The sequence below is a fragment of the Meriones unguiculatus genome, chromosome 3 (genome assembly GCF_030254825.1).
Source record: "Meriones unguiculatus strain TT.TT164.6M chromosome 3, Bangor_MerUng_6.1, whole genome shotgun sequence".
Lineage (NCBI taxonomy): Eukaryota > Metazoa > Chordata > Mammalia > Rodentia > Muridae > Meriones > Meriones unguiculatus.
Genome location: NC_083351.1, coordinates 58887067 through 58912108, shown reverse-complemented (window position 1 = coordinate 58912108; position 25042 = coordinate 58887067). Strand labels below are relative to the sequence as shown.

At 42.3% G+C, this 25042-nt stretch overlaps 1 protein-coding gene across 4 annotated transcripts; it reads left to right on the top strand.

Moving 5' to 3' along the window:
- Positions 1–4429: 4429 nt before the first annotated feature.
- Positions 4430–12338, top strand: LOC110564431 (GTPase IMAP family member 4-like). 4 transcript variants are annotated; one of them, XM_060380040.1, is made up of 3 exons: positions 4430–4523; positions 6464–6535; positions 10564–12338. In XM_060380040.1, the coding sequence occupies exons 2-3, from the start codon at positions 6478–6480 to the stop codon at positions 11490–11492; spliced, it is 987 nt and encodes a 328-aa protein (XP_060236023.1). In that variant the 5' UTR covers positions 4430–4523; positions 6464–6477; the 3' UTR covers positions 11493–12338. The 4 variants fall into 4 exon arrangements, with proteins under 4 accessions (XP_060236023.1, XP_060236021.1, XP_060236024.1 ...); XM_060380038.1 differs by having other exon boundaries at positions 6464–6550; XM_060380041.1 differs by lacking the exon at positions 4430–4523 and adding an exon at positions 4955–5005.
- Positions 12339–25042: the final 12704 nt, after the last annotated feature.

The window sequence follows — 25042 nt, the reverse complement described above, 5'->3', positions numbered from 1 at the left end:
AAGTAAATAGTTAAAGTGCAATTTAGTGCTATGTCAATTTTAGCTAAACACTAGTGAGTCTCCACTGTGGCCTATGGCCTCCCCATCCCTGGGTTTTTGATCAGGAGATCAAAAGGATCAGGTTTTGTTTTGTTTTGTTTTGTTTTTCATTTCATTTCTAGGAGACACAGTCTCACAGTAGATTTCCTGGTCCTCAGATTCTAACAACTTTCTGCTCCTTCCACTGATATGTTCCCTGAGCCTTAGGTACAGGAGTTTTGTTGGAGATGTGTCTGTGGAATGTGGCTGAGAATCCCCTTATCACTAATTGGCCTCTTTAGATTGTATGTGAAAATTAGATGGGGAAGTATTTGTCTTTTCTTAGCACAGTGTCTCCCAGACTCATCCATGTTACTGCAAATGATAGTTTGCATGGTCAGTTTTTCTCACTTTTGAATCATGAGATGGCCGTTTCTTTCAGGGCTACGTGTTCTTGTCCTTATCTCTCTTGTGTTGCAGTCTTTCTTCAAATGTGAGTTCTGCTTGCTTGCCTTTTCATCGCAGAATAAATTACTAGGGGCTAGAAAGATGGCTCAGCAGTTAAGAACCTGCACTGCTCTTACAGAGGATCCAAAGTCTGTTCCCAGCTCCCATGGTCTGTTCACAACCACCTGTTGCTCCAGCTCCAGGGAGATCCAGTACCTCTGCCCTCCTCTGGTATCTGCACTCAGAGGCACATACCCACACAGATGTGGACAGGCAACACACACACACACACACACACACACAAACACACACCTAATTTACGGATTTAAAATAAATTAGTCATTAGGAAAGCTGTCTGGAAGCTCTGTCATGGGCCTCAAATTTCCACTACAGGTGCCAGAGCAGACACAGATGACGATGTGCAATGAATCCCAAGTACTGGATGTGCAAGGCTTTCAAGAGATGTTCTAATCCTCACAAAAGAACCCTCTGACCATTGTTTTAGGAGAAGATGAAATGCAGTACTCTGAATTAGGGGGCCGAGGGGATTTGGGGGCCCACTGTTTCCACAAGCCCCAACTTCATCCTTTAGTAGCCTATTTCTTTTTACCTGGCATTTCTGAACTTGAGGCCCCTTTTGTGGTCCAGTCTTTGTCACTATTACCTCCAGCCTTTCTTGATTTGTGTTGGATGTCAGTACCTTGTCCACTGTACTCTTGTCTTCCAACTGTTTGTCCAAGCATCTCATTACTGCAGACACTTTGACTTTTATAGTCTTGATAGCTTTCTGATCACTTTTGCAGTGCTGGACCATAGTGTTACCATGTAGTTTGTATAAGCCAACTTATCTTCACTTTGAAATCTCTGATGTGTTGTTAAACAGAAACAAAACATGGCAGAACAAAGTGCATGTGCTGTTTTCACATAGTTGCATAGACCTTCTCATGGCCATTCCTATATTCTCAAGTATATTTTAAGTAACTATTGGTTCAAAATAATGAATAATAAAAAATATTTTCATTGTTTTTAGTAATAACTTTTGTTTGTTGGCAAGTTCATGCTTATAAAATACTTTGGTTACTCTCCCTTCTCTTTTTTTCCCTCCCAACCCTCCTACTCTCTCTTCTTACTACCAAGTTTTCTCCAAATGTCTTTTTGTTTTCCCTTTTATCTCATGGAATTTAAGTAGAGCTATTCATATGACTCTGAGCTTGGGAGTACATGCTAGAGTCTGGTGGGCTCACTAGTGGGTACACAACTGGAGACTGTGTTGTAAACCTCGTTTCCAGAATCTGTTTACTTAGGAGAGTGTTGGCATCAATGGTCTTTCCCATCTGTGAACCTCATTCAGATTATTTCTAAAAGTTTATACATGTAGGGCTGTTTTGCCTGCATTTATGTGTGCCTGGAGCCAATAGAGGCTGGAAGAGGGTGTTGGATCTCTGGAGCTGTATTAACAGATAGGTGTGAACCACCAAATAAATGCTGGGAATGCAGGCTGGGTCCACAGAAGAGCAGCCAGGGCTCTTAACTACTGGTCCCTATCTCCAGGGCATTTGCTAAGGACTTCATTAATAGTTTAGGCATTTAAGACTCCACTACAATGTTCCTAAAAGGTCATGGTGCTGTACACACATCACGCCCACTCACGACTGAGCTGTGAGTGGCCAGAACTGTTTCCTCTCCAGGTTGAAGGCAGAGGAAAGTTCCATTCTGACCCAGTAGCAGTCCAAAGTGACTCCCAGGAGAACTCTGAGCATTATTTAGCAAGCTGAGATCTACCCAAGGTGTTTCTCCATTTGTCCACCTCTCTCCTCAGTCTATTTCAGGTTCCATCTCATTTTAACTGTTCCACCCTGTAAGATGACTACAACTCATGTGGTTGTAAGACAAAAGGTGAAGGATAGAGGACAGAAAATGTCTGTGGCTGATGCAGGGAGGAAGCATTTGGGGGCACAGATGCACTTAACACCAACTGTCTTACTCTCATAAGACAGGGTTCCAGGAAATGGGCTGACATCACCTGTTGAGTTCACAGTCTCTTGAGAATTGCTATGAAAAACCATCCTCTGGTCTCTTTGCTGTAAAACTCTGAATGAGGTGGGCCAGAAGTTTGTATAAGTCTGAGACGGTAATCCACGAATGGAAGAACAAGGTCAGTTTATGTAGCAGAGAGGAAACATAAAAAAGAAACAGAAATTGTTTAAAAATTATCTGTAGGGCTAGAAGGTGTTACTGCCGAACAGTGTTCTCTGTCACAAACGTCTCTCTCAGTTATGATTGTATCTGGACATTTCTGCTCACAGAATCACAATTATGGCAGGCTACAAACTCATAGACCCTTCAGTAAACAGTGCAGTGTATGGGAAGGGGAGAAGAGGATTTACAAAGGCTGTGGTGTAGAATTGAGATTTGCCAGAGGCTCTCTCAGCATCACTTGGTGCTGAGACTTGGTGCTTGGTGACTCTGTGCCAAATTACCAGATTTCACAGGTGAACCTAGAGAATCAAAATAACTTTATAAATAGATTTCCCTGGGTATACAGGTCTGACGCACTATTTTCCTCCACATCACTCTTATTGTTTATGTTAGGGATTCAACTCCTAGACTCTTCCTGCTGAACTTTGCCCGTGTGACTATCCAGAGTTGATGGTCCCTTGGGGTTTATAAACCATGTGGATGTCAAGTACATGAAAATAATAGTGTGGAGACATGAGGTTCTTCTGACATATATGTGGAGAGGTTGAATACAAATCGAAAGGAGACTGTCCCAATCTGAAGAGGTATGCATGGAGGACAAAGCAAACACACACACACACACACACACACACACACACACCACACACACACTTGTCCTGTATAAGTCAACAAGAAGAAATAAACATGAGATTACACAAGGATAAGCCTCAAAGTAGGCAGAATAATACAGAAAAGAAGAGAAAGAAGAAAGTGAAAACTGGTAGCAGATGATAATTTTATTCTTAGAGGATTGTATACATCCACATGTGTTCGATCAATTCCACTCCCATTTCTCCCATTCCTTCTTGATACCTCTCCTTTGCCTCTCAACTTTGTGTACTCTTATCCCCCACTTAAAAATCAAGACTCCACTTAGTGCTGCCTGTACCTGCAAGGATGTGGAACATCTACTAGCACGTAAGTAGCCTCTTAGGGGAAGTGTCCGTGAGGAAAACTTCAAAACTTCACACACACACACACACACACACACACACACACACACACACAGAGAGAGAGAGAGAGAGAGAGAGAGAGAGAGAGAGAGAAACATGCACCTACGAGCAGCTATCATTTGCCCATAGCTTCTCAGACCTAGGCAAGACTATATGAGCCTTTCTCCATCTGCACTGGGGTTTTGGTTTGTGCAGGTTTGATGTCTAATGGCCTTGTCACATGCAGCAAACACTGTCTCACTGCAGATATTCACTGCCTCTGGTCTTTCCATACCCTCATCTGCAATGAGACCTGTGACCTGAGGGGAGAAGATATGTTATAGATGTCCCATTAAATCCAACGGTATCACTAATAACATGAAGTATAAAATGTCTAAAATCCAAATTAAAAGTAGATTCTATTATGTGCTATTGAAAAGGAATTCCCCCGTCCCCACCATGGCTTAAATAAGTAAGCACACAGGAGATTCAATATCACTGCCGACTAAGTCATTGTCATTTGTATTTATGGCATGCTCTGCCAAACAAGGGCAGACTACCCATTAGTTACTAGATGGAGCATATTGTAGTGGACAAAGCCCTGACAGTGAGAAAAGTGGCTATCATGAAAGCTCTATTTATGCATTTGATTTATCACATTCCAAGTGCTCAGTAGCTACAGCAGCCTATGGGTACCCCATTAGATGGCGCAGAGCAAGAGGACGGCAGGAAGTTCTGCAGAGCAGCTAGCTAGAAGGTGGGTGGGTCTCTCACACACTCCTGTTTCCACAGTTCCTCCCCCTGGCTTCCTCTCTGCCACTCTGCTCTCTTTTCTGGTTTTAGCATTGTTGCAAAATCAGAGAAGGCCACAGGACCCAGATTTTTCAGGTAAAAAAAACGAGGGTGGAGTTTGGGGGTGTTGAAATTGGTGAGAAGGGTGCCTGTCTGCTGGCTGTGTGTAGCAAACCTCCCGGCAGACCTGCTCTTAGAAATTATACATGATGTTTTCTGTTTCCTGTCTGCTGACGGTAGCCTGTAATCTGTGTTGAAGGTTGAGCAAGCCCCACAAATTCATATGTGCTTTAGGGTTCACTGTACTTTCTCTACAGAGAAAGTTTTCTGTCACTGGTCAAAAAATTTTAACTTGACTCTTCGAGGAGGAGAATGAATAGATTGGCTTAGAGAGGGCAGGCAGGGAGAAGGTAGGGATGGGGGATCCCTAAACAGGCTCAGCTTGCCATGTGTCCTCCACCAAGCTGGCATACAAGTCAAGATCAGCAGTTATTTTTTCCTTTAAGCTGCTTCCTAGGGGACTTGCTTCTTGGGAACTATTTTTTTCGGTGTTCATAGAAGCATTGACCTCGCTCCAGGTGAGTCTAAGTAAGGAGGTTACAGTCACTGTGACTACAGTTGTGGAGCCAATATTGGATGTTTGGTCATAGGCAGAGGGGGGACTTCTTAGTCAATGAAATCAGTACCTATAGAAACGCAGGTCCTGGTTGTACAGTCTATGACATTTCAAAGGAGAGCATTCCAGGCTGTCCTGATCATAATGGCTCCAGCATTTGAAAACATGTTAATGGGAGTTAGTTACAGGAAACATTAGGAATGAGCTGATGTTTCTGCATGCCTGTGTCTTGATTGACAAGGAAGGGATGACTATGTGCTCGGGTCATTAACAAGCAGAGAGAGGTAAAGACCCAAGAAAATCCATTTGCTTGTTTAAGAAATAAATTGAGGCCCACCTTTGCCCAGGGCTGTGCTTATCCCTGGAGAGTCTCCTGCCATATAGTCTAAGAGGAGACAATTAAATGTTAGAGTACAATTTCACCTTACAACCATGTCCTTGATAAAGAAATGCTGCTGTGAAGCTATAGCAAGCACAAGTGAACTTGAGAGCCTGAGTCTTCAGTTGACAATGCTGCAGGAGAGAGGCATTAGAGAGGGCCTTTTGGGAAGCAGAGGCTGGGAAGAACCAGCTGGGCAGTCAGCTGGAGCAGTGCCTTCAGGAAGGGGAAGTTCTGAAAAGGTCTAAGTGCTTCTAGGATCTTGGGAACACACAGGGAAGGTCCATGCCTTTAGAGAGAGACGAACATGCAGGGAGTTGTGGGCCATTAGTTCCAATAGTTCACACTATCTTCCTAAAATAATCCAAAGCCACTAGGGAATTCAAGCAAGGAAAGAACAATGAAATTCCATTTTTAAAGTGAGATCTGGAGGAAAAGGAAGTGGGGGAGGGATGACTGAGCACCAGCCCGCTGCACTGACAACATATACATTTGGATCTGATAAGCATGAAGGGAGAAAGAAAAACGTAAATGAGATTTCAGAAAACAGTCATTTGGTGATGGGCTGATGCAAAGCAGGAAACCAAGGCTGTACTAGAGCTCACAGCCTGGCAAGAGAGACTAGCTGTATGGTGACGCTGTTCACTAAGACAGGACTCATGCCTGGGGGAAGCAGAAGTCAAGGGTTCTATCCTGGTCAGCCTTTGTTAGAGATGCCCATGAAAGCCACAGTGGAGGGCTGAGCCAGAAGTTGAGAATACTGAAGGAATATCGTGAAAAAGAGACTGCAGTAGTCACTCACTAGCCCAAGAGAAGGAGAGGACCAGGAAGAGTACAAGGAAGTGCTGGAAGAAATTAAATCTGTGCAAGAAAAATTACAGCCTGAAACAACAACAACAACAAAAGAATTTGTGATGAGTTTTTAGGGACAAGGCAGGAGAAATCAAAATACTGAGTTCATGGGAGAAAGTTTAGTGTTGGCTATAGGAGGTAGGGGCCACTGTTTTTCATAACTTGCATTGGTTGTTTCTTTATCTTCAGGGAGTCAAGCTACAATGGCAGCCCAGTACCATGGTGTGGAGTCCATCCTGGGACAGTCGAGAACCAGCCATGGTGAGAGGAGCTGGGGTCAGTGTCAGAGAAGAGCCAAACTGCAGAAGTGGGAAAGCAGGCAGGGAGGGCTTCAGTCCCTCCTGTGATAACCATTAGTCCCCACTTGGGCAGGAGAAAACCATTATGCTGTCCTCATTTCATGTGTCTGCTCTCCCAAATTTCTTGACTTTATGTTCTCTTGGGGTATGTCCATCAGGCTGAGCAGGAGAAACCAAATGTCCTCCCACTGTTCCAGACCTTAGTTGGCATAGCCCTCTCTTCTCATCCTTTCTTTCTTTTCCCTCTATGGTTTGTCTTGACACAGGTTTTCACACTGAGGCTCAGGCCAGCTTGGAAACTGTGGCAGCCATCCTGCTCCTGTCTGTCCACTGTGGGTGATAGGTATGAACCACCACAACTGCCTTCAGCACAGCTTCTTACTTCCTCTTTTCTACAATGGAGACAGCAGAAAGGCTGCCTATGGGACGTTTGATTGTGGCCTCTCTGGTCATATCTCTGTTCTGTCCTAAAGGAGAATAGGTAGAGAGCAATGTGGGGGTAATTGGTCCCAAATGAATCAATGTGCCAGTGAACACCCCAGTCCTCAACCACCATGTTCACTATGTCAGCTGAGATTTTGCTGGTTTATTAAACTACCTTACAGCATAGTAGTTTAAAATATTACCATATCTGTGCTCCAGATTCTCTGGGTCAGTCAGGCATTTCTTGAGTCTAAAGCACATTTGTTAAAGTTGTGCACTCTCTCATGTACCTGTCAGCATCCCCATAGGCTCACAGATGTGTCACCCCTGCACGTGTTTTAGGCTAGGGTTTTCCTGTCAGTCTTGACAGACTCACAGATGTGGGCACATCACTGTTTCTTAAATGTTTGCTGCCTTGTCCTCAAGGAATTTTTATGTGACCCTAGATACATAGATACACAACAGAGATCACAAGTCAAACATATGACATTTGAACTGAATTTTTTATATGTATGTATGCATATGTATATATATATATATATATATATATATAAAATTTAAGATTTCTTAAAGATTATTATGAGGAGTTTCAGTTATATTGGATGAGTACATTCTTTTTTTTTAGTACATTCTTAAGACCTGTTGCATAACAGAGTGAATATACTTAATACTATATTTTATAGTTGATTATAAAGTAGATTTTAACGACCTGAAGAAGACAGGAGTTCCACAAAGACCAAATATATCTGGGCACAGGGGTCTTTTATGAGACAATTTCTCCAAACAAGGACCATCTATGGATGCAACCTAGAGCCCCTGCTCAGATATAGCCCTTGGAAGCTCGGTATCCAAGTGGGTACCCTAATAAGGGGAACAAGGACTGTTTCTCACTTGAACTCAATGGCAGGCTCTTTGACACCCTGCCCCCCAGGGAGGAGCAGCCTTGCTAGGCCACAGAGGAAGACTTTGCAGCCAGTCCTGAAGACACTTGAGAAACCAGTATCAGATGTAAGGGGAGGAGGTTCTCCCTTATCAGTGGACTTGGAAAGGGGCAGGGAGGAGATGAGGGTGGGAGGGTGAGATTGGGAGGGAAAGAGGGAGTGGGATACAGCAGGGATACAAAGTTAACAAACTGTAACTAATATTAAAAAAAAATAAAAATAAAAGTAGATTTAAATGTTTTCACCACAAAACATAGTTATATGAGCAATGGAGATGTTAAACATTGTGAGTGCCTCTTTCAAGCAGTTCACCGTACACTATAACTTCATACAAGTTGTGTTTAACAGCTTGTCTTCAACGACACTGAAGATGCATATGCCATGGACAAGAAAAGTAAACAAGAAAGTTGAAGTTAATAATCGTATTGTCTTTCTTCAACTTAAAAAAACATGTTTGCATACTAGTGAGATAGATGTGCTCAGGTTTTGTTTAGTTTTGCATAAGTAAGTCTTGATTAAATATTTGACCTCACAGGACAGAGCATTTCAAACATTTTTTAGGGTTGATAGCTATTTTAAATTCATAATAATCAGTTGTAAGAATGCCACTCACTAAGTACACAATACAAAGTGGCAATAGTCTCAAATCCAAGTCAAGAGATTTCAGGTACTGTTTATTATTTGCTCATACTGAATGGTATGAGCAAAATGAAGTGTTCATATTGTTGGTCAGTGACAAGGTTGCCATTTTATCATAAAACAGGCAAGTACTATCAGAGATATTACGGATTCATTACAGCTTCGATTTTGAAATCATTTGTAGTCATTGGGCACTTAGAATCTTTTACTGTTGTTAATCTTTTACTGTTTCTCTTCCTCCCTATTTTCAGTTTTGTGGCCCCACATGAAGTCACAATCTGTGTTTTAAGGAGCTCTGGTGTAGTCAGGTAGTCTAGGGTGTCCGGGATGGTGGGGATCGTACCTGGCTCTTACTATCAAGTAAGATAGTCCAGGTACCTTTACATGGCAGCTGTAGAGAAGCCCAAGGCACAGGGAGGCCACAGTGCTTAAGGGCTCTTGGAAATTTTGTTTGCTTGTCCTCCAAAGCATGTCAGAAGCAGACCTACTGGCAACACTTTACGGGGAGAGCTACAACTCGACATCCCAAAGAGGCAGGCATTCAGGGATGGGGAAGGTTAGGTGTGTATTGTAGCCTAGACATGGGTCATCATCACTTGGTACTGAAAGGGTTAGGCTAACTTTGTAACCTATATGTCTTCTAAAGCCTATAGTTTTGAGTTTTAGGTCCAGGTTAAGCTAAAGCCTCTTAGTACCTTTCCAGAGAGTGAAGGAATGTGAACCTATCTGTGAGGACAGATATAAAAAAAGGCAAGCAAGCAATGACCTTCACTCAGCAAAAGAAGGACCAGACCCTTGTCTTTGAGATAGCATTTCTTAGCAATGAACCTAGACTTCTTCTGAGTAGCTTTTGACCTCCAGCCAAAAGTCTGTAGCCCCTAATCTTCAAGGATGAGCTAACCACCCCCACCTTCAAATGCAGCTGCATCCACACTTGGCAAGACTGGCCAAGCTTGAGCACCTAAGACTAACCAATTATCTTACTTTATAGCTTCCTCATCCAATCCTAAATTGCCAAGACTGCAACTTCAAATCCCCCACAATTTTTCTTTTAAAAACCTAAAGGCCTTTGTCTCTGGGTGCCACTCTTTGCTGACCAGCAGGGGTGACCCCATTGTGCAATGGTTAATAAACCTCTTGCTTTTGCAACGAGTCTTGGTCTGGGGGAGTTTCTGGAAAGGGCGCGATCTTGAACTCCTGAGCTGTGAGACCCCAGGTCTTACAGTAGCAGCACTGGCTAATTATGGGATAGGAACTACCATTGGTACCTTGACCAAGAGCAATGCCAACAAATCTTTCAGATGGGTTACTCCACTATGCAGCCAAGTAAATGCTGATGTGAACTGCCCCACATCCTTTCTTAGACTATCTCCGACTGTCTGTCCTCAGTCATATATTTCTTTCATCCTGGAATTCTGGCTCCCCAACATGGGAGACTATATTAATACTTGTATACCTCACCACTTGCCTGAAAGGTGAAAGAAGAAAATACCACACACACACACATACACAAACACACACACACACACACACACACACACACACACACACACACACCTATATCTACCATTTTTAAATATAAATCAAAAGAAAATACATCTGTCCCTGCAGATGCGCCCAACCTCACACTTTATGTTCCACTCTAGATTCTGTTAGTGAGGTAGCTATCATAAGTGGCTTCTAAAACTTATGTTTCTCCTCTGAGTGCTTGGAAACCACAAAAGGTCGGAATGAGGATCTCAAAAGAATATTTAAAAAAGGATGTAAAGAAAGGAGATCACAGAAGGTACCAATTGTCAAGTCCTTCATTTAGACCATTCAGTTGGCCATTTAGACCCAGAGGTTGTTACAGACCCTGAGAGGGCAGAGATGACAGCAAGGAGAAAGCTGTCACACAGCCAGAGAGTGGGTCTCACAAGTGAGACAGTACAGACTTCTCTCTTGGGGGCTGAATCTCACACTTGGTTCTGTTTCCTTGATGTTCTAGATCTTGGGAAACAAGATGAAGGAAATCCCCAACTCAGAATTGTCTTACTGGGAAAAACTGGGGCAGGAAAGAGTGCAACCGGAAACAGCATTCTTGGAAAGAAAGTGTTTTCTTCTGGCATTTGTGCAAAATCCATAACCAAGGTGTGTGAGAAAAAGGTGAGCACCTGGGAAGGGAATGAGCTTGTTGTTGTGGATACACCTGGTGTTTTTGACACTGAGGTACCAGAGGCTGCCACAAGAAAGGAGATCACTCGCTGTGTTGCCCTGACCTCCCCAGGGCCTCATGCTCTGCTCCTGGTGGTCCCATTGGGGCGTTACACTGTGGAAGAACATAAGGCCACACAGAAGATTCTGAGCATGTTTGGAAAGAAGGCTAGAAGATTCATGATTCTCCTGCTCACCAGGAAGGATGACTTGGAAGGCACTGATATCCATGAGTACTTAAACACGGCTCCCAGAACCATTCAAGAGCTGATCCGTGAGTTTGAGAATCGATACTGTTTGTTCAACAACAAAGCCTCAGGGGCTGAACAGGAAGGCCAGAGGACAGAACTGTTGAACTTGGTCCAGAGCATGGTGAGGGAAAATGGTGGAAGATGCTTTACCAACAAGATGTATGAAACTGCTGAGGATGTGATTCAGAAACAGACCCTGGAAATGCAAGAACAGTACAGAAAGGAGCTGGAGAGAGAGCTCACACGGATAAGAAGGGAGTATGAAGAAGAGATTAGAGACCTGGAAGATCAATTGGAGAGGGAAAGGAGAAAGGCACGTATGGAGAGGGAATTCACCAGAACAGAGGCTGTCTTTACAGAGCGACAAGAAAATGCTAGGAGGGAAGTTGAGAACGGAAATATGATACTTGAATTAATTATAGTAGCATGGAAGATTGCTTCCTTTATCTTCAGCCAGTTTATGCAAGACTAGATCTAGTCTGTAAGACTAGACCTTAGCTATATCTTCTGCATTGCCCCCTGATAACCGTGCCCTACAGAGCTCTGCTGAACATCAAAATGTTCCAGTGTCTGTCTTCCAGGACTAAGGAATGAAGTAAATGCTGCCAGTAGCAGTTGTTAAATTTTCAATTGACTCAACAAGAAACTGACTAATCCTCAGTTTGTGAAACTCCAAAGCAGAATGGATTATGGCTTGCTACCTTGTGTTCTTCCTCAGCGGAAGCTACCCAGGAGGCCACACACACACACACACACACACAAAATAAATAAATAAATAAATAAATAAATAAATAAATAAATAAATAAAAGAGTTTAAGATGTACCCAGGCATCCTTGTCTGGATTCTCAGGAATTGTCGTCAACTACAGCACCTACACACCGATACTCATCTTTTTTATGGTCATTGTGTATGTTTTATTAGAAAGTTCATTTCTTTGCATGAGGTAATCTTGAGACAAAGATAGATGGCTGTACAGTTCTCAGTACATGTCAGTTTGTACATTTTCACGAGTGGCCTCAAATTGTTCCCTACATGCCCTTGAAGGAAAAGCAAATCTTGTAAATCAAGTAATCCAGGATGAACACAAATTAGCATTCCAGTAGGTGAGGACACAATGACTGGTGTGTTTGGGTGTGGCTCTAGGAGCTCTCTGTCAACCTTTTAACCTGTCTGTTTGGTGAACAGACAGGTCTGTCCTTGAGAAATGATCTGGCTGCTGCAAATCTACCCTGATGCCCCGTACATCCAGCCTTTACTGCTTCTGCCCCACCAAGCTAATTTGCTTGTTGCTGTTATAATAAACTTTTCATTGCCTCATACTTGTTCAGAATCAGAATCTGTTTTGTCTTGGAAAATGGTGCTAAACCAGCACAGAGATGAATTTTGTTTTATTGGTAAAATTTTAAGGTGTTTTTCAATTTTTGAACTGAACTTGCTCTATCCCCATGGCACCCATTTTTGTTTTCTCATGCATGTGCATATATGTGTACATGTGTGTGTGTATGTGCATGCACACTTGTGTGTGTGCAAGTACATGGGAGCATGTGGAGGGCAGGGGGTGATCACGGGTGACAGCAGTGCTATCCACCTCCCTCGATAGAGCGATTTTTATTGCCCTGGGTTTCTTCGATTAAGCTGGACTGGCTGGCCCGTGACCCCTGAGGATTCTCCTACCTCCACCTCCCCAGCCCTGGGTTACAAGTGCAAGCCACCACGCCCAGCTTTTCACACAGATTCTGGGAGTCAGATTTGGGTTCTCAAGCTTGCACAATAAGTATTTTCCCGACTGAGTCATTCCCCTAGTCCCATTCTCTTCTTTTCTCTGAAATCTTTGAGCCACATTCTCAGTTTTTCACTGGTAAAAGACCACAGCCTTTTTGGGTCCTTATTATCTTATGGTAGAAATTGTGTCTTAGGTTTCTGAGATTTTCCTGGTGCATGCATTCCCTCTAATATGGAGACAGCAATAATTATTTTCTTATTCTTTTCACTCCATTTCTTCTGAGTTATCCTCACTTAGTTTATAGGAATCCTCAGTGCTTAGTCCCAACATTTCCTGGTGTCACCTGTGACAGCTCACTTTGTTCTTTCATATCTCTAGATTGGTGTCTCTAAACATTTTTGGCAGCAGGTGACTATTACAGAAAGTCACTAGTCAAAATGCAGAGAACAACTCACCATGGGGCGCTCAGCCCTACTTAACACACCACAACTCAACTGCTGCATCCAAGGCTCGGGGACATCATGTAAGAGGGAGTGACAAGAATGCAGTGCAGTTTGCTGTGATAACACCATGGGCCAAATCAAGTTGGGGCAGAAAGGGTTTATTTTATCTTAATGCTTAGAATCTATCATGGAGAGACCCCAGAACAGGACCTCGAGATTGGAAACTGGAGACAGGAACTGATGCAGAGGCCATGGAGGATTGCTGCTTACTTGCTGTACATGGCTTGCTTAACTTAAAAAAAAAAAAAAAAGAAAGAAAAGCTGCATTATGTGTCATAGTGTGTATATCCTTTTGCCCAAACATTTTTACTTGCAAATGTTCATTGCAATGAGTCACTGGTCTGGTTTGAGGCCTCCAGCTTCTGCTGTACTATCAATACTGGACCTCACTGAGACTCCTCTCAGAATACTGTTGTTGTCCTGCATTATGGAGATCCTGAAGCTTTGGATCTGCGGGACCAGTCCCTTCACAGTTTCTAGCAGTTCATAGATGGGGTGGATGTGGGGATGGACCAACTCAAAGCTGTGGATGTAGGCCTAAGTGGAAGCTCAGTTGGTCAGCCCACCACTTTTCACTTTTCTTCCATCCTTGCCATCAGGGCCAGCTTACTTCTCCGCTGCAGGCATCAGGTGTGAGACTAAGGGTTGGGAGTGGGAAGAGTGGAGGGGTGCATCTTTCCTGAGTCTCTGATACCACATGGCAAATGAGGGGTGGGGCTAGCTGTCTAGCACTCATTCCAGCAGGACTAGCTCTCCTGTACCAACACCATCAGAGCCATATCTCTCATGCTGTCCAGGTGAGGAACAGGGGAAGCTCTCCTACTGCAAGTGATGGGTGGGCCCTGTGCCAGGACATCGACATAGCCTCAGGTGACATCCCGGACCAGGGACATCTACATGGTCTTTGGTTGTAATATGGACCTCAGCCATCAGCACAGACCCTGGCTGTTATAGGACCTCAGAAGCAGACATGGCACCATGAGCCTGGATGTCACCATGGCCTCATTTGGAGGCACAGACTGCTCAGATTAGTTTGATTGCCGGCAACAGTATGGCTCCCAGATATTAGCATGGTCTTAGCAGAACCCAGACCAGATGACCTTCTGTGGCAATATAGGCTACAGCCATCAACACAGACCCAAGCTACAGTAGGGTCACAGACCCAGACATGGCCCTTGGTGGCAGCTCAGGCCCAGACATCACCATGGCTCCAGGTGGTTACACAGGTTCCTCATATCTGCCTGTTCCTCACCACCCTCACATCTCCAGTTCCACCTCTCTCCACAGTGCACCAGGTGCACAGATTTGCTTTCTCTCCCATTTCTCCACACATCCTCTTTTCTCCCCCACCTCTCCCTTCCATAGTCACTCACTCATCATAGTGGCATTGCTGGGGTGGGTACTTGGGTGTCTCTCTCTTCTGGATGGCCTTCCGCTTAACTTTTTAAAATCTAGGATCACTTATCCAAGAATGGCTCCTCCCACAGTAGGCTGGGCCCTCCCATATCAATTATTAATCAAGAAAATGCCCCACAGACTAATCTACAGGCCTGTCTGATGGAGGCATTTTTTTCCACCTGCGGTTTTCTCTTCTCAGATGACTCTACCTTGTGTGTCAAATTGACAAAAAAATAAAAAAATAAGAAATAACCAGCTCATTTCCTTTTTTTTTTTTTTACCATGTCTGAGTATATTAATTACTGTCACTAGTGTCATAAATAGTGAATATCGATGGTGATGGAAGGCTTATTTCATTTTCTGGCTGTCTCCAGAGCTCCCAAGGAAGTGAGAGTCTGATTTCTACTTTTTTTATATAGGGCATACCATCATTTAGTATTTTCTTTTAACCTAAAGAACATAAAGCTACAGAATTTGTCTCTACAAATTGATTTTTTCCGTATATTGGCTGTGCAAAATAATGAGTTTTCTTATAACATTTTCACACACACACACACACACACACACACACACATATATATATATATATAATGTATACATGCTTTGATCAGACTCACACCCATGCATTATCTTCCCTTCTCTTTGCTCATCTTCTGGTCTCCTTTCTCTTCCTAAATATGCCCTTTTCTGATTCATTTCTCTTAAAAATTTGATTTTCAACCGATGAGAGAAAACCTATAATATTTGGTTTTCTGAATTTGATTTATTTCACTGAATGTAATGACCTACATTTTCATGCACAGTTCTGTGACACTATTTCCTTCCTCAATATATAATTTGGTGAAATCTATTTTGTTGCATATTCTGATCTTTGAATGAGAAATGTCCCCCATAGGCTCAGGCATTTGAACACTTGGTTCCAGTTGGTGACACTGTTTGTGGAGATTATGGGAGGTGAAGCCCTACTGGAGGAAGTGCATCACCAGCGACAGGATTTAACAGTTTATAGCCTTACCCACAAGTCCCCTCTCATTGCCTCTGGGCAGCTGCTACCATGCTTCCCTCCCCATTTTGGACATTTCATCTAGAGCCATAAACCAAAATAAAGTCTTTCTTCCATAAACTCTTGGTATTGCATTATTACAACCACAAAGTAAACAACATACTTACCTTCTTTTGAAAAATATTCTCTTTATTACTGTGTGTTAATTATTAAAAGTGAGCTTATTGTGACATTTTCATAGATTTATAATGCTTTGTGATTTGGTGTTACTCATTACCCCTTTGAAAAAGATTATTTATTTATTTGTTTGTGTGCTTGCGTTCTTGCGTGCATATGTGCATGCTTGTGCGTGTTTGTGTGTGCCTGTGTGTGTACCACTTGTATGCAAGTACCTTATATGTCAGAAAACATTGGATCCCTTAGAGCTGGAGTTACAGACCATTGTAATTCATGTAATGTGGATGCTGGGAACTGAACTTGGGTCCCTTATAATAGCAGCAAGCACTTCTTTGCTTTATTTAAATTTTAACTTTAAATATTATTTTATTGTATGGCCACGGTTAGCAGAAACCATAACTTAACCTCTGAGCCATCTCTCTAGCCCCAGTCACCTCCTTCCTTTCCTTAGTTATCTCCTTCCCACTCCTGCTAGTCTTTTTCCTTCCTTCTAATTCATTCTCCTTTTATTTGATGCCTTAAAAAACTAGATTCTACATATGAGAGAAAAAGTGTGATATTTGTATTTCTAAGTCTGACTTATTTTGTTTCACATAATAATCTATAACTCCATCTCATTTTTTTTTTCTTTTTTTGAGACGTGTTTCTCTCTGTAGCCTTGGCTGTCCTGGACTTGCTTTAGACCAGGCTAGCCTCAAACTTACAATAATCTGCCTGCCTCTGCCTTCCTGAGTGCTGGAATTAAATGCATGTACCACCACATCTGGCTTAACTCCATTCATTTTATTACAAATAAAACAGCATGCTTTCTTCAGCAGATATACGTGTATATCTCGTATTTCCTTTATCCATTCATACTTTTATGGGCTCCTAGAAGGAGTGGGGTGATAATAATTGAGGTCATATATTGATCTGTATCTTGTGCTCGCTTTGCTTCCTTTGGGCACATGCCCATTATTGATAGAACAAGATCACATAGTTCTACTTTGAGATTTTTTCCTCACAAGTATTTTGTGTGTGTGTGTCGGGGGGGGTGGTACACATGCATGTGTGTAAGCACTCACCTGGAAACCAAGAGTCTCCTTCAATCATTCTCTACCCTCTTGTGTTCCTTTACGTGTGCACACATTGGGCATGGGGACACCGACATGAGAGGGTAACTTGTGGGAGTTGGTGCTCTTTTACCAGGTGGTCTCAGGGACCAGCCTCAAGTCCTCAGGCTTGGTAGAGAGGCCTTTAGACACAGACCCTTGTTACTTGTTGTTTGCTTGCTTTCTTGAGACAGGGTTGCTCCCTAAAATTTGGATCTTGCAAGCTTCACCTACACTGGCTCTGAGGAAGCCCCAGGAACTCATTTGTTCAAATGCTAATTGGAGAAACGTTACAAAGCAGTACTTCAGTATTAGGGAGTTGAGGGAAAATACTTACATTTTGTTTGTTTTGTGTTTTTCTAGAAAGCGTTTCTCTGTGTGGCTCTGGTTGTCCTTCTCATTCTGTCGACCAGGTTGGCCTCAAACTCACAGAGATCCACCTGCCTCTGTCTCTGGTGTGCCACTATACCTGGCTTCGTAATATTTAAATGTTTATTATATAAGAAAGACCTCCCATGGAGACAGAAAACAAAACCTTTGGCTGATTGAAAATTATAAAATAAGCAAGTAATTTTGGCTGGTGCCAGATGGGAAGTGTGAACCACATCAGAGGAAAGGAGACAACTCTGCTATGAAAACCTTTTTAATGTTGCCTTGGCTCTGGAAGGGCAGTGGCTGGGTCTGCTCTGTTGCTGGGCTGATCTGGGGACCCACTGAATCACATTTCCTGTTCATATTTGTATTTTTAAAAGCAGAAAACAGATTGCTCTCCATTTGGGCTCTTGGTGAGCAGAAGTGACCTGCATTTTCTCTTCCTCAAAATATAATTCTGAGTACCTGGTAAATATACACGACAAATGCTGGGTGTTTGGAATGCAATATTCACTTCCTAAAAATGAACAGACAATATACAGTAATGATCATCTTCTAATATATAAAGTATTAATACAAATTTTACAAAAGGTGACAGCCTTCTTAGTGTGGGCATTTTGTTAAAAATGAATTGTTTCTTGTGGTTTCTTCAATTACTGTCTATGGATGGAAAAAAAAAAGAATTAACAAGGAAAGGAACATGACTGGTCCTGAGTTTCAGAACCAGATTGACAAAAAAAAAGAAGAGAAATTTAAAAAGTAGAGGAAAAGGCTGGTTATTGTAGATATATGATACATCTCGGTAGAGGCAGAGATATCTGGGAGAGCCCAGAGTGGACTGAACTGGTCATGTGAAGATAAGGAGGAATTGGAAAGAGAGGAGAGAAGAAAACCATATTCAACAGCCATGAGGACCCTGTAACAGGTAGGGACTGAGGGATGCTAGGAGAACTTGGCAGCCAGCATTAAACAGGCATCTCAGCCATTTGTCCCTTGAAACCTAACATCTACTAGCACAGATCCTTTCACTTTATAGTAACATCTTGTACAGTAGAAACATAGGCATTCAGTATGGGAGGAACCCTCATCACGCAAGGAAAAGAGCCAAAGGCTAAGGCACAAGAATCCATTAAAGACACATGTGCCTCACATTTCATCACTCTGTGTGTTGCTCCAGGAATTAAGACCTCACAGGGAGTTCAGCTTTGCTCATCTCTTGAGCTCCAGTGGTTTGGTTGAGTTCTCTCAGAATGTCTCTGAGGGAGTTTGGCCAGGTACAAGCTCTTATGTGGTTTGAAACCAGACCCATGTTCTGAGGGTTTATTTCTTGACCCATCTTGGGATCCTATGTAGAATTAACAGGACCTTAGATTGAACAGTAGGATATCATAAGACAATGTCTAGGAAGGGAGACTGGGTGGCTCCAGAGTGAGGAGCGAAGAGCTGAGTCACCTGATAGGCGACTGTCCTACTGTCGACTGTACTACTGTACCACCATTTGCTCCTTCCTTATGGACGGACCTACACCATTGCCTAGAAAGCAGAGTGCCCACACGAGTGCTGCATTCCACAGGTTCCTGTGGCTAGTGGCAGCCATATGACCAAGAAAACAAAGCAGAAGTATTGTGGGTTTCTGCACTTCCTTTGCCTTGGCAATAAAAGGCCCTGCTCTCTTGCATATCAGTACTACCTTCCTCTTTCTCCTTGGGATTCAGAGCTAGAAGTTGCTTTCAAAGAATGCTGAGTAGAAAAACATGTCTCTGATGGTGTTTATCTTAGTCCCAAACAGACTCAGAGCCACTCTTTGCCACATCAAAATCAGGTCCTTTGTCTGCTAAGTCACTGAAGTGAATTATCTCAGAGATGTAGCCAAACAATGTCAATGTGGTATTTTTGGAAGCAATCCCCATATGCCATAGGGAGTTTTAGACCAGTTGCAATGGATGGGAAGAACCAACCATGACCCCGTAAAGGATACTTCCTGAGCTGGGAAGCCAACTTGATTTACCTCAGCTGAGACTTCCATGCTGACTTTTCAGAGTCTGCAGATGGTGTGACTCATTGGAGAGGGGCAGAAGTGTGGTCTGAAGAGTCCATCTGACTAGAGGACTGACACAGAGAACTGCAGGACAGCTGGTAGGCTATCTAAGCACCCTCCCAGAGAGTGCCTACAACAACCATATAGACCTGCAGAGAATGACTAAGATCACCATACAGAACTGCAGAGAATGCCTAAAACCATCTTATAGAACTGAGAATGCCTGATGCCACCATATAGAGTTGATTTAAACACTGCACTGATTTAAACTCTGTCAACCTGTCAACCCTTGTGATCTTCCCCAAATGCAATGGATGAGCCCTATGAAAGAATAATAATAATAAAAAGTCTTGAAAAGAAAAATGTTCACTTTTCTCCTGGTGTCCTAATCCTAGTTCATGTTTGAGCCTGTTGTTCAGGTTTAAATGAAATCATTTAGTGATTGCACGTGAAATCACTTTTTTCCACACTTCTTTTAAGCTTCCTCAAAGCCTATTCCTAGAAAGGCTACTATTGGCACAATGGAACTTTAGACATTAACAGTGTCCCGACTACTGAAGGACACACTGTCTGCTTCACATTCTGTCTGTGTGTCCTGCAGTAGTCATCACCTAAATGAGCTCTTTCACATTGGTGAGACTTTAAAGCCCATATTCTCTTTGTTCAGTACTCCTTTCCCTCCCTGCTCAGTAATAGATTGTATCCATACTACCTATAGATCCATTGTACCCTTGGAATAGTATTACACAACGCAAGGCTTATCTTTTATGAAAATGCTTGTTTTGGGTAGATGATTTAGTCTAGGGATATCAAGATACCTGATTAGTTGTACCTAATTCTCAGTGCTGAAGTTAGGTTGGGACAGAAGGAGGGGATCAAGGAAGTGAAAATATTTATCATATTTGGTTGCTAGGAGCCAAGGGAGAGGAAGCAATCTGTTTCCTGTTGTGGAAAGTCAATATAATACAAGGAAGTGCAGCATCCATTATCAGGTACTTCCCAGAAACATTCCAAACCATGGCCACTATTACCCTTTGCCAAAAGAAGTGATTTGTGATGTTTTTTCCTGTGCAACTGAGGTTAGGAGTTCCTCTTTCCAGGCAGATAGATGAGATAAGACACAGACCTGCAGATAAGCAGCTATCAGGCGCTCAGGCCACATCTGAGTCCAGACAGTCCCTATGCAGCCCCTACCATTCCATTGTGGAAGGGAACTAGAACCCCTATTGCATAGCTGAAGGGAGGAGAAGGCTAATCAAGGCCTGTCCCTTCCTCCCTCCTCTTAGCTTCTGATAAGCTGGTCACACTCCCAGTACCTTTCCTGAATCTCCTAGATGTTTAGCTGCATCTGAGGCATGACAGCCTGTATGGTTGGTTAAACTTTTTTCTTTAGTAGGTCTGAGCCAATGTCCTGTTTCCTTCTTTATCTTATGTCCTGTTTCCTTCCATAACCTATCTGTAGGAACATCTCTCCAGAAAGACATCCTTGTGTCCTTCTGAAAACCAGGTTCCCTCTTTTGCAGGGTCCTTTCTTTCAAAGACTCCCTTTCTTCTGCTCACTCTTTTAACTGATCTTCTTGCAGAGTTGATTTACATATGCAGACCCTCCCTTCACTCCAATCCACATTCCCATCAAGGTAAAGGAGTTCATGTAAGCATGAAAATAGCCTTTGCTTTCTAATGGAGTGAAGTTTTTGGTTTCTTTGTAGACTCAGTTGTGATGTTTTTTGAGAAGCTGTCTTGTGAGAGGGCATGTGATGTTTTTCTGTGAGCTGTCTCATGTGAGGGCCATGACTTTGGCCAGCCAAGAACATCTGAGGGTGAACTCTGAGGAGAGGAGATATACAGAAACCCATGGACAGTGAGTCATCACTTTTTGAATTCATGCTTTGACACTTAACTTTGCAGAGAGAAACATTCCAGAGAACTTCTCTGGGCAATCCAACTGAGTCTTGTAGCTTTTGCTGACTTGTCCTGATCTTCTGGATCATGCAGATTCATATTGCTGCTTGGTGTTGGCCTTTGGACTGGACTGCTAGTATCCAGACAGCAAAGAGTGGACTCATTCTAAGAAACTACTTCTAAAATGGTTTAAGGCCTCCTTTACCTAATAACCTTTTTTCTTTCCTACTTCTGGTTGGTGGGTGTAAGGGAGGTAGAAGCACTTAAGAATCTTAAATAATATAGGTTAGGTGAAAAATCTTAGCCTACAGGTGGCATAGGTTCTTTGATCACGTCCCGTGGGTGGGGAGCACCCTTGCCAAGCCACAAAGGAGGACAATGCAGCCAGTTTGGATGAGATAGGATAAGCTAGAGTCAGATGGAAGGGGAGGAGGACCTCCCCTATCTGTGGACTTGGAGAGGGGCATAGGAGGAGATGAGGGAGGGAGGGTGGAACTGGGAGGGGAGGAGAGAGGGGCTATAGCTGGGATACAAAGTGAATAAACTGTAATTAATATAAAAAAATAAAACTTTAATTAAAAAATTTCCATGTGTAGTATTTATCTGTCTGTGTTTTATCTGTTTTGCTGTAAATGACAGGATTTCCTTTATGGTTGAATGAAATTCCGGTGTGTAGATATAGCATATCATTTTTATATATCCATCTGTTGGGCAGCTACATTGATTCAGTGTCTCAGCTATTGTGGCTGCTGTTCAATAAACAAGGGCATGTAAGCATCTGTTATTCTGATATTCTGATGTCATTCCCCGTGTGTAATCTCTGTGCTATGTGGCAGATATATTTTTATTTTTTTTAATTTTATTATTACTACATGGTTGTGCTAATTAACATTCCCCATCAGTGTCTAAGTGCCCCCATAATGTCTCACAGCATTTATTATTCTTTGTTGTTGTATATCTATTCTAATTTAGATGAAATGACTTTTTATTGTTTTGGTTTGCATTTTCCTCAGGGATAATTATACTGAGAATTTTTCATCTGTTTGTCTTCTGAAAAGGGTCCACTCCATCCTTCTATTTGTTCTTTACTATTTTCTTCTTTCTTCCTTGATTTTCTGTTTTCTGATGTGGTGCATATAAGAAAGCCCCTGTCAGGTGAATGGGTTATAGCAATGTTCTCCCTCTTTCTGTGGTGTCTCTTCACTTTTTTTTTTCTCTGATGTAATTTCATTTTGAGGTCAAATATAAAACACTCACCATTAATATCAATCTTTTGAAGAGTCTTTGCTCTGTTTAGTTCTAGTAATTTCGGAGTTCCAGGTCTTACATCTAGGTCTTTGACCCATTTTGAGCTGTTTTTTTATGCTGGATATAGCACATGGGGGAAAGGTTTGAATATTCTGTAAATGCCCAGTTTGGGGAGGATGCTGTTTGTTGAAAAGGCTGTCCTTTCTCCAGTGTGTATTTTTGACATATCTGTCAAGAATCAGATGGCTGAAAATGTGTGAATTCATTTCTGGATCCTCTGTTGTGTTCTACAGGTCCATATGACTGTTTTATGTAAGTATTATACTTTTCTATTCTCATTGCTATTTTGTATTTCTTGGAATCAGGTCCAGGGCACTGATAACATGGCTCTTTCATGCAGGATGGCTTTGTCCATGTCAGATCCTTTGTGTTTCTGTGTGAATTCTTGTATTATTTTTTCTAGTTATCTGAAGAATATATCAGAGTTTTGATGAGGACTGAGTGGTGTCTGTAAAGTGATCTCAGTAATACAGATATTTAAACTATATTTTCTCTAATTCATAAACATAGCCAGTCTTTCCATTTGTGTGTGAATGTGCACACATGTATAGCTGTGACTATGTATGTATCTCTACACATGTGTCTTTTTCAATTTATTTCATTAGTGTTTTATAATTTTCTTTGCAGAGGCCTCTCACTTCCAAAGTTAAATTTATTTCTATGAATCTTTGTAGCTGCTGTGGATGAAATTGCTTTTATTTTAGAGTGTTCTATTTGAGCCCTGAGTCTTACATAGGTGGTGTTCAAGCCCAGGGTCATACTGTTTGCCATACAGAACTCATGTCTTTCACGTGCTGCTCCGTCCAAGAGTAACAGGCCATGGATTACACCAGCCAAGCTTCAGGAAAACACCCAGCCTTTAAGGACATGAGTCCTTAATGCTTCAGTCAGTTTTTTTTTTGTTTTTGTTTTTTTTTGTTTGTTTGTTTTTGTTTTTGTTTTCAGTTGCTTTGAGATTTATTCTAATCCCTACCTGAGCTTTAGTTTTTGCTTTGTCTGGTCATTGTCCTCATGGAAAATGTTTGCTCATAAGCTCTAGGCAAGTGGGTGGCTAGTGCATGTTTTATCAGAGCCGGACTTTTGACTCCTCTGCTCACACAGGAAAAGAAGGTTCTCAGCTGTCCCTGAGAACTCTGTAGCAAACATTTTATGATTTCCTTCACATATTGAACCTGAAACGGTTATTTCACATGTGACAGACCACCTAGAGTTCATCTCAAGATATAGTTGAACTCAGGAAGGATAAAAAGGCAAACCAAAAGGGGCTTTCCCAGCATGTTTGGAGAGGAAACTGTGGGTGTTGAGGAGATTCTAAACCAAAGAAAGACAGTGGGTAAGAAACCAGTGAATGTTCTCAGAAATCACACCCTAGGCTCCTCCTGGGCTCAACTGACCACAATTACCTGTTTACATGCTCTAAGGGGGTGGGGGAAGAAGCAGAGGAAGTAGAGGAGGGCCCCATTAGAAAACCAGAACCCAGCTTCCTTGAGGCACAGTGAGGGGAGAAGGATCTGACAACCCCTGAGGTGATTTTTCATTTTCCCTAAGAAAAATGTCAGGATCCATCTGCCTGAACCCTACTCCATGTCCTCACAATCTGACTTTCATTTGTAGATCTAGCTGCCCTTGGCTTCCTTTGGCAACCTGAGAGCTTCTTGATGGAACTTGCTTTGGGGTGTACTGAAGAGATGGTTCAGCAGCTAAGAGCACTTGGTGCTCTTGCAAAGGACTTCCTCAGCTACCAAACAGTAATTAATGAGGTTAAGCCATTAGCAAATGGTTCCCCTCTTATCTGTAATTAAGTTTTCCATCTCAACCACAGTCTCCATCTTGTTTAGTAAAACATACTAATGACATGCCACGGCCACTAGAGAGAAGATACGGAGCCCACTGCCACTATTAACATTCCTCTAGATATCAGCTATAATAAGCTAACAGTGGAAGAATATAGACTTTTTATTTCTAAACTGAAAAAGACAAGGTGTTCATCATTGAAGCCAAAGAAAGTATACCTCTCCACACCACATCTAAATAACAGTAGAAAGAGAAATTGTAAGATGGTTGTGAAATGCATTTTGCTAACATTTTTATTGTAAGCTGTGCGGCAAAACTTATGAAACTTTTAAGTGCATATATAATTTTTTACCTAATTCTTTTGGAGGAAAGTCAAATTTTTCAACTGGGTCACCTGTTCCTCCATTAAGTCACTCCGAATAAAATAACTATTACACTTATGGTTTACATCAGGAGTTCAGGCAAAACTCTAGAAGATTCAACTGAGGTCTGCTGGGCCTCAGCAGGAGTAGCTCAAAGGATCACAGGTAGCAGAGAGTTAAGTAAGAGGACATTTCTGAGCCTCTGACTGTTACCTGTTCTCAAGGTTGAACTTATGAGAAAGGAGTGGGACTTTTCACACCTCCCCAAGGCAGCAGCATTCCTCTGCTGGTGATTTTGCTCACTCAGGTGCACCAGAGCATTGTAAAGTGAGAAGAGTCTAAAGGTAGTG